General features: G+C 58.8%; 1 protein-coding gene across 1 annotated transcript; it reads left to right on the top strand.

The window, feature by feature from the left end:
- The first annotated feature begins 6318 nt into the window (after positions 1-6318).
- On the top strand, positions 6319-8690 carry KRT16 (keratin 16). The gene is given in 7 exon segments (XM_059878541.1): positions 6319-6733; positions 6736-6827; positions 7298-7398; positions 7487-7643; positions 7746-7907; positions 7997-8122; positions 8438-8690. Coding segments are annotated over 7 exon segments (1263 nt in total). The 5' UTR covers positions 6319-6333; the 3' UTR covers positions 8663-8690.
- The last annotated feature ends 739 nt before the right edge of the window (positions 8691-9429 follow it).

Here is a 9429-nt window from a genome sequence, read left to right as displayed (position 1 = left end):
TTGGGCAGTGCCTTCCCCTCATGGAGCCTCATTTTCTCATCCCTAAATGGACAAGAAGATCTCAGGAGCCAGAGGCCCAAGGGATAACACGTCCAGCCAGTTGTTGGGGACAAGGTCGGGGGGCGGGGGCAGTTGGGGAAGAGAGGCAGGCCAGGACAGGAATCAGGATCCTCCTGAGAGACGCACCAGGACTGAAGGTGGGTGGGTGGAACCGGATGCTTCCATTGCCTCAACTCCAGGAATCTGAGACTTGCGCTTCCAGAAAAGGCAGGTGTGGGAGAGAGGGCGGGGCCTCTTCCAGGAACGTCTCCTCAAATGGTCAGCTGAGGATGGGGCGTTCAGGGGAGGTGGTACCCTGGGAGCAGCACCGCCTTCCCTGGCCCTTTGTCCCCTCCTGGTTCCAGCAGCTTGGAGGTCAGGGGAAGCTGCCTCCTGGGGAAGAGGGAAGGGCCGTCCTGCCTATCCGCTCTAACACCCTCCAGCCCAGCTCTTCTGGCTCAGCCAGCAGGGGAGGAGCCCCGGAAGTCTTCCTTTGAGTAAATCTGAAAACCACTGGGCTGGGTGGGTCTGATTTCCCGGTTTTCTTAAGAAGTCGGGGTGGGTGGAGGGATTAATGAGAGGAGGAATGCCCCCCTCCTAGTTCACAGACAGGCCTGGACTCTGCTGCTGCAGAGTCACACAGACCCCTCCAAACACCTGCTCTCCCAGATGCCTGGAGACTGAGGGCAGGCCCAGAGGCAGGGAGCGGGCAGGAGCAGCCAGAGCCCCCAGCAGTGGGGGTTTGGGACCAGAGGGAGAGGGGGCGGGAGGAGCAGGAGGGGCAGTGGCACGGGAGCTATCTATGAAGTGGGCAGCGGGGTGTGAGGACTTGGAGCAGATCCCAGGCACTCTCTGGATCTCAGAAGTAGCAGTGAAGGAGGGGCTAGATGAGCCCCCGGCCTGCGGCCCTTCTGGTCCTGACCCCGGAGGACAGTGAGTTCCCTTCCACGGGCTGGTGTCCAGGGCACGAGTCTGCAGAAGCAACCGCAGGACTCCAGCAGGCTCCGAGTGTGGGCTGGCGTCTGTCCGTTGCCCGGGCAGCAGTCCCGGTAGGGATGGAGGGCGGGAGGGAGGAGGCGCTGAACCCACCTGGCCCCCAACCATACATCCGGCCGCAGAAGAACCAGCCCTGGGCCGCGGAAGGCTCATCGAGGGGTGATCTCATTTACCTGAACAACAGTCTCAGGAAGCGCGAAGGGGCGCCCCATTGTGCGGATGGGGACACTGAGGTTCCGAGGAGCAGTGACTCAGCCCCTGTCCGCAGCCTGGTGTGTCAGGGGTGGAGCGGGCGCAGGAGGGGCGGGGCTGTGCTGGGAAGGGCGGCCAGAGCCCCACCCACTACCCAACGCCAGGCTCTTGGGCGGGGCCCCTGTCTCCCCGCAGACTCTGGAGGTCCACTCTTACTGATGGGCCAAGTGAGGAGGGGTCAGAGTGTGGGGCTGGCCAGAGGCAGCCCCTGACTTCACCCTTCTGCGGGGGAAGAAGCCCCTGCCCATATACTGAATGGGTGAACGGGTGGTCGGGAGGCCACAGTGAGGGAGCGGCCAGATGTTCCCGGCTGCCCCAGGAGGGCAGTGGCTGCAGTGCTGGGGTTGGGGGTCCTTGGGACAGAGTGCTGGGCCCAGAGAGGAAATGCCCAGCCCTTTCCAGGAGTGCTCAGCCCAGGCCTGGGCAGGAGGGGGCAGCAGGGAGGAGTGACTGGGGGTGAGGGCCCATGGTCCTGGGCACACTGTATGATTTTGTCCAGGCACGCCAAGCTGACCTAGGCTGCTGGGGCCTGTGCAGGCAGCGGGATCGGGGGACACAGCTGCGGGCTTCTCCTGAGGGACTCACAGTCCGTCCACACCCACACTCCCGCCCACTGCTGCACGGAATGTTTCACTGAGCCCAGCTGTACCCACCCTTGGTGCCGCCTCACCCACTTTCCTATGAGGGCCACATGCACGGGATTCCCAGGATGGGGCAGGGCCGGTGGTAGCCAGTCCCTGTGTCTCTGCCCTCACACACCCACACCTGGAAGGGTGACCTGGCAGCACTTCTGCTGAGAAATGACACGGCAATCACGCGGTCCGCAGCACTGTGTTGCTCTGTGCCAGGGTCTGCACTGGGCACGCGGGAAGGAAGAGACCCAGGCCCTGGCCTGGGAGGACCCTGAGCGACCTGGAGGGAGGTGGGTGGTGAGCCGGGCACAGCGGCAGGCCTGACACCTCCCTCAACCCTTGGGAACTGCTGTCTTCTGCACCACCCAGGCTGTCGGGGGCTGAGGGGAACAGAGGGACAGAGCCAGGACAGTTCTGCCTCTTGGCAGAGCGCAGGCAGTCACCCAGCCTGATCCAGCCACAGGCTCCCCTGAGGGCCTCTTGGTTGTGCAGCCATCCTGAGGGGCTGTGAGAACTGCCCCGGGGAAGGGGGCCATGAAACATGGGGGGATGACCACAAAAGGCAAATCAGTTGCTCACAGACTCACCCAGATCCTGGGACCAGTCATGGGGCCAGAGCCTGCATCCAGGCTATTTGTTCCCTCCCAGAGAGCTTGCTCCCTCCCTGCAGGCCCCCTGCACCCCATCGTGGCCTGAACACTCGGTGTTAGCATTGCCTCTAGCTTCTCCAGACGTCCTGCTTTGAGAGCCTCTCTGTCTTGTTCTTTGCATCTGAGTGTCCACACAGTGTGTGGCACATAGTATGTGTTTTATAAATACCTGTGGATAAATGCAGTGATAGCCACCACTCTGTGCAAGCTTCTTTATTTATTTCATCCCTATGTGCCTGGTAAGTAGTGCTGCTATTCCCATTTCCCAGAGAAGGAAACTGAGGCTCAGAGGGCAGGAGTGACTTGCCCAGTATCTGGCCCCTGCTTGCCCAGCTCCAGCCTGCTCTTGTTTGGGCTCCTGGCTTGTTTGGGCTACTCTCTTTCTTCATTCTGACCTGAAGCCTGTGGCTCTGGCTGCCAGCAGGGGCTGGGAGCTCTCTTCCTCTCCCCCCGTCCCCCGCGCCCGGAATCTCATCCCTCACTCCCCCAGCCGCCTCTTGCTCCCCAGCCTGGCTGGTCACTGGAATCCCCTGGGATCTTGTAAAAACGTCCTCATCATCAGGTTTATCCAGCCCAGTGCTGAAGTGGGTCAGAGCAGGGCCCGGGAATCTGTATGGGGACTCTCGTGATCAGTCAGATTTGGGAATCCCTGCAAGTTGAGTTGTGGCATTGTGTGCTAAGTTGCTTCAGTCCATTTCTGACTCTTTGTGACCCATTGGGCTGTAGCTCGCCTGGTTCCTCTGTCCATGGGATTCTCCAGGCACGGATATTGGAGTGGGTTGTCATGCCCTCCTCCTGGGGAATCTTCCCGACCCAGCGACTGAACCTGCGTCTCTTATGTCTTCTGCATTGGCAGGTGGGTTCTTTATCACTAACACCACCTGCGAAGCATGGCATTGCCAATGATATTCCCTGGCCAAGTCAGGTGTGTCTTGCTACCTGGGATGAGGCTGGACCGAGGAGAGAGGAAAGAGACCTGGGTGGAGGAAGGGATGGGAGTCTGTGCTCTGCACTGACCAGGCCTGTCAATTCTGGCTCTTGCCAACCTTGGGGCCGGTATGGCTCACTGGCACCAAGAAAATGCCAGCTGCATGCTACAGGCCCAGTGTCCCACGTTTCATGCTGTACCAGGCTGTATTCCTGACCTTAATTTTTCTCTCCAGGGTCAAATGATAAGTTCCCAGTTCAGAGACCATGATGACATCACTCTCCTCCCCTCCGCACCCCAAATGCGTGGTGGGTGCTCAGTCTGAGGTGTTGACTAAAGTGGTCTGATGGGTTGGTTGGCAGCTTCCTGAAGCTTCTCAGCCCACACAGGTCCCCAATCTCCAGGGCAGGACCTGGTGTGTAATCTCACCTCCGACTCATCCAGGATGGGGGTGGGAGGTGAGGGATGCTGGGGTGGAGGGGAGGGGCAGTGATCTGGTGAGAAGGGAGGTGGAGGTCATGCAGGGCAGGTTGGGGGGGCGGTGCAGAGAAGAAGAGACCACTGGGAGAGTCAGTGTGGGCCTGAGTCAGGGTGCCGAACCTGGGTCTAGTCTCTGCTTCTCTGCTCTTTCTGGTTGGCGCTTGGTGGTCTTTGGTGACCTCGAATGCTGTTTCCAGTTCTGAAGGTGATGAGTCTGATTGTACCTGAACTCCAGGCCCATGCTGATGCCTGTGATGGTGGGATATCTGTCCAAGATTCCAAAGTCCCTTTTGCCCATTTTGGGGGTTGGGGGAAAGGAACAGTAAGTTCCCTCTCCCAGGCCTGGCCCTGAAGGCGTGTGCTGGGTACCAGCTCTGCTCATCTCTCTGGGCCCTGTGCCTACAGGTGAGGGGAGTGATGTGGCAGAAGCAAAGCCCTGATTATGCTGAGACAGACTTTCCTGCCCCAAGGTTCATGGTGGTATCGCCCAGCAGGGCTCAGGCTGAGACAAGCCCTCTTTGCCTCTTCTCACCTCCACAGAGGCACTTCAGAGCAAGGACAGTGGCCACCCCCCAGGGCACCCCAGGGAGGCCTCTGTGTTGGAGTCCAGACTCCCAGTCTTGCCTTTAGCCCCCAGGCCAAGGTCATGCCCACCGGGCAGAGCTCATTCAAGGCACCTTGGGAAGGCAGATGATAGTGGACACACCTGGTCCCCACTCGCAGGGCATTTGTGGGAATGTGGAGACATTCCAAACACCAGGGTCTCATCCTGGCTCTGCAGCTCAGTGACTTTGGGCAAATCACCATTTATCTGGCTCTCCCCCTCTCCTCCTCACTTCACAGAGTTGACTCAAGACAATGGTGTTTATTGGAGGGGTATAGAGAGAGTGGTTTAGAATGGTGGAAAGGGTTTGGGCTGGGCGAGCAGACAGACAGGGTTTTGAGCTTTAGCTCCCCACTGACGGGGTCTTGAGAAGTCCACTTCCCCTTCCAGGTCCATCATCTGTGAACTGGTGGCAGGAATAGGGCTCCTCACAGGACTGTGTGGCATACGATACATACGATACCTCCATATGATACCGAGCCCTGGTCAATGTGGCAGGTGACCAGAGACCCACCTTCCCTGTCTCCTTTGACTGAGCGAATGGAATTGCCAAGTTAAACCTAGAATCTGGGCAGTCTGGAGAAAACTGTTGGAATCTGAGCCTCGGATGTAGTGTCGGGGCTTGGAAGCCTGTGGTGGGGGATTGGGGTCACAGGTGGGACCAGCAGCAGAGTGGGAACTCCTTCCCACTGCAGTTTTTGGTGGGTACCCACGATTAGGTGAAGCAAGGCATTGGTGGAGGGTGCTGCTCAAAGGGTGGGAGTGCGAGGGGGCAGAGGGGAGGGCCAGGGGGAGGGAGGGAGGCGCCGGAGCACAGAGGTAGGTGAGAAGGGGCAGGTGAGGGGTAGCTGGGCTTGAAAGGAAGGAAGGGGAGACTGGAGGGGGGCAAGGGTGGCCACTGGGGTCTTTCATGCATGTTCCTTTGTGGCTAGTGGTATGTCCTCCCCTTTCACAGATGAGCAAACTGAGGCCCAGAGGCTCATAGACCAAAGGATTGCCTATGCCATGTAGCTTGTCAGGGCAGGGATTCAAGCTGCCATGTACTGGTTTCATGGTACACACCACTTCCAGGAGGTCCTGGGGACTCAAAAGCAACCCCAAAACTGAAGTTGAATCCAGTAAGGGAAAGAGTCATAGAATTTTCAGAACTAGAACTGAGATTGCCCAGTCCAGCCTTATCACTTTACTGAGGCTCATAGAAGGAAGAAGCTCACACAGCGAGCACAGCAGAGCAGGGCCATGAACCCAGCTCTCCTGTCCACAGCCAGGATCCCACAGCTGTCTCCTGAGACAGCCCCTGGACAGCATCACTGAGGCCGTTCATCCAAGGCTGTCACCACGGGGCAGGGAGTCCTTCCATGGCCTGACTCACTACCCGGGGATGCAGTCACCCCAGAGTCGCCTGTGCCAGGGCACTGCTGGCCCCTCAGGCTCTAAGGACGGGAGCCAGATCCTTGTCGCCTAGCCTGAGTCACCACCAACTCGAGTTGGTGTGTTTTCTCTTGGCTCCACACCTCCCCCCACCCAAAAAAAAAAAAAAAAAAAAAGCTGGGTGGGAACTCAGCACAGAACAGAGTGAAGTGCATCGACCCTGGGCTGAATAATCCAGAGAGGGCGTTGGATGGGACCCGGTGTGATGAAATCCGGAGGGGAGCCCCGCCTTCCTCACATGCATGTAAATGTTCCTGTGTTCGAGGCCGCCTCAGCATCCTCTTGGCCTCCCTGAGCACCTTGCTCTTCTCGCTTCTCACCATGACCACCTGCAGCCGCCAGTTTACCTCCTCCAGCTCCGTGAAGGGCTCTAGCTTCATCGGTGGTGGCTCCAGCTTCGTGTCCTCTGTCCTATCCGGAAGCTCCTGCCGGGCCTCCAGCGCCTATGGGTGCCTGTCCGTATCCTGCTCCCCTCGCTACTCCTCCGGGGCTGTCTGCGGGCTGGGGGGCGGCTATGGTGGTGGCCTCAGCAGCAGCCTTGGAGGGGCTCTGTGTGGCAGCTTGGTTGGAAGATATGGGGGTGGCCTTGGTGTAGGGTACAGTGGTGGCGATGGTAGCCTCCTCCCTGGCAATGAGAAGATCACCATGCAGAGCCTGAATGACCGTCTGGCCTCCTACCTGGACAAGGTACACGCCCTGGAGGAGGCCAACAGGGAGCTGGAGACGAAATCCATGACTGGTACCAGAGTCAGGGGCCCAGGCCTGCCCGCGACTATAGCCCCTATTTCAAGACCATTGAGGATCTGAGGAACAAGGTGGGTTTGCCAGGTGGGTGGCTCTGGTGGTGGAGTGTTGATAGAGATCATGGCTGCAGTGGCCCTTAGAAAAACACTTGCTAGTGTCTCCATTTTACAAAGAGGGAGACTGAAGCCTGCTTTTGAGGAGTGACCACAGGCCACTTAGACTTGGTGGCAGAGGGTCCTTTTTCAGCATCAGGGTGTCTGAGCTGGGCTGGCACCCTGAGTCTCTTACTCCATGCAAGCATTTCTTTGGATTCAGCTTCTCTCAGGCTTGGGCCCAGGATGTGGTGGGGGATATGTGGTTGTATCACCCCCACACACTGAGCTCGGTGGAGAAGGCACCTGAGGCTGACTGGGGGTGTAAAGCCTGACCTACCAGCTAGACAGCTCTCAAGACTGGGGAGGCTTCTTTCTCTCATCTTTGCTGTTCACTTCTGAGAAGCAGGGCCTTGGCTAACCAGACCTGTCCTTCATCCCCTCTGCAGATTATCGAGGCCACCATAGAGAATGCACAGCCCCTTCTGTAGATTGACAATGCCAGGCTGGCGGTTGATGACTTCAGGACCAAGGGAGCAGAGGGCGAGCAGTGGGGTTGTCCAGCCAGGAGGATGAGCACGTCTTGAGCCTCAGAAGCCTCATGATGGACCTTGAGGCCTTGACCTTTGTCTTGCCAGGTATGAGCATGAGCTGACCCTGAGCCAGAGTGTGGAGGCTGACATCAATGGCCTGCTCGGGGTGCTGGACGAGCTGACCCTGGCCAGGACTGACCTGGAGATGCAGATCGAAGGCCTGAAGGAGGAGCTGGCCTACCTGAAGAAGAACCACGAGGAGGTAAGGTTGCTGCTGGTGCAGGGAGGCAGGTCCAGTGGGGTTGCAAATGCACCTGGGGCCAGGGAAGGGGTTAGCTGAGCACCTCCTCACATCCCTTCCTAGGAGATGCTTGCCTTGCGGAATCAGACTGGTGGGGACGTCAACGTGGAGATGGACACTGCCCCCAGTGTGGACCTGAGCCGCATCCTGAATGAGATGTGTGACCAGTATGAGCAGATAGCAGACAGGAACCCCAGGGACGCTGAGGCCTGGTTCCTGAGCAAGGTGGGACATGGGTCCTCAGCCCTCCTGCCAGACTTCCCAGCCAGGGGGCCTCTGGAGCACTCTACACCTTCTGTTCTTTCCTGTCTCAGTCTGAGGAGCTGAACAAAGAAGCGGCCTTTAACAGCGAACTGATGCAGAACAGCCGCAGTGAGCTGAATGAGCTCTGGCGGGTGCTCCAGGGCCTGGAGGTTGAGCTGCAGTCCCAGCTCTGCATGGTGAGAACGACCAGGAGGGCACAGCCCCAGTCTCCAAATCGCCAGCAATGGCACCACCCCCTGTAATGGAACCCTACCACCGCATGGTTCCTCCTCTTTTCCCAGGAGTGGGTTGGAGGGATCACTGCACCCGTTATATAGACAGAGAAATTAAAGCCCAGAACCAACCCTGGAATAACTTTTCTCCACGTTGTCTGGCTCATCAGCAGCCCAGCTGAAGTCAAAATCCATGCACCTCTCAGGACACATGCCCAGAGACCTAGGGGGTCAACAATGATCACCTCTGTTGACTCTCTCTCTCCCTCCCGTTCACAGAAAGCATTCCTGGAGAAAAGCCTGGAGGAGACCAAAAACCACTACTGCCTGCAGCTGGCCCAGATCCAGGAGCAGATCTGCAGCTTGGAGGAGCAGCTGGCCCAGCTGCGCTGCGAGATGGAGCAGCAGAACCAGGAGTACAAGATCCTGCTGGACGTGAAGACCCGGCTGGAGCAGGAGATCGCCACCTACCGCCGCCTGCTGGAGGGCGAGGACGCCCAGTGAGTGCCCGGACCCCCTGGGCACTTCAGCCCCGCCCCTGCTGCTCCCAGCACACCTGACTGCTCTGCTTTTTCTCCCGCACAGCCTCTCCTCCCAGAAACAATCTGGCCAAAACTGCTTCCTGAGAAGGTAAGGCTCCTGAGGGTCCCGGCCACCCTTGAGCCCTTGGCCCTCCCAGTGCCCTTCTCACTTCCTCTCCTCTCTCCCACACTCTTCACCTCCTCCTTCCCGTCCTCCTCTGGTCGGCTGACCCGGTCCATCCTCAAGGAGGAGGGCTCATCGGGCTTCTGCCCGGCCCAGAGCTCCAAGCCCTCAGCGGCTTCTGCTGGAGCCTCCCGCCTGCCCTCCCGCCTGCCCTCCCGCCAGGCTCACCGCCCGAAGGCCCGGGCTGGCTCCTGCTCCCCCTATGCGGCTCCCAGCTGCCTTCCCTCCCTCTTTGCTGGTGGTGGGCTAATAAAGCTGAATTTCTGGTTAATGCAACAATTCTGTGTGGACTCCATTCTTGAAGTGATGAGATGGGGTTGGAGGTGCCTCCGAGGAATCTTCTGGGACCGCACAGCCTGAGGGAGGAAGGAAAGAGCCAAGTGAAAGAGCTTGCATGGTGTTCCTAGACGACCTCCAGGCTGTTGTGGGGTAGGAGTGGGAGTTGGGACGCAGGCCGGGAGCTGGCTCGCTTATGTTGCTGGGTGCTGAGTGAGGGTTTTACAGCAGCCCTTTCCTCCCACTGTCTCCCAGCAACTCGGTGAGCTGGGTGTAGTCAGGCCCATCTT

Source organism: Bos taurus, chromosome 19 (assembly GCF_002263795.3).
Source record: "Bos taurus isolate L1 Dominette 01449 registration number 42190680 breed Hereford chromosome 19, ARS-UCD2.0, whole genome shotgun sequence".
Taxonomy (NCBI): domain Eukaryota; kingdom Metazoa; phylum Chordata; class Mammalia; order Artiodactyla; family Bovidae; genus Bos; species Bos taurus.
The sequence above is the reverse complement of the archived record's forward strand: the minus strand, read 5'-3'. Positions and strand labels throughout refer to the sequence as shown.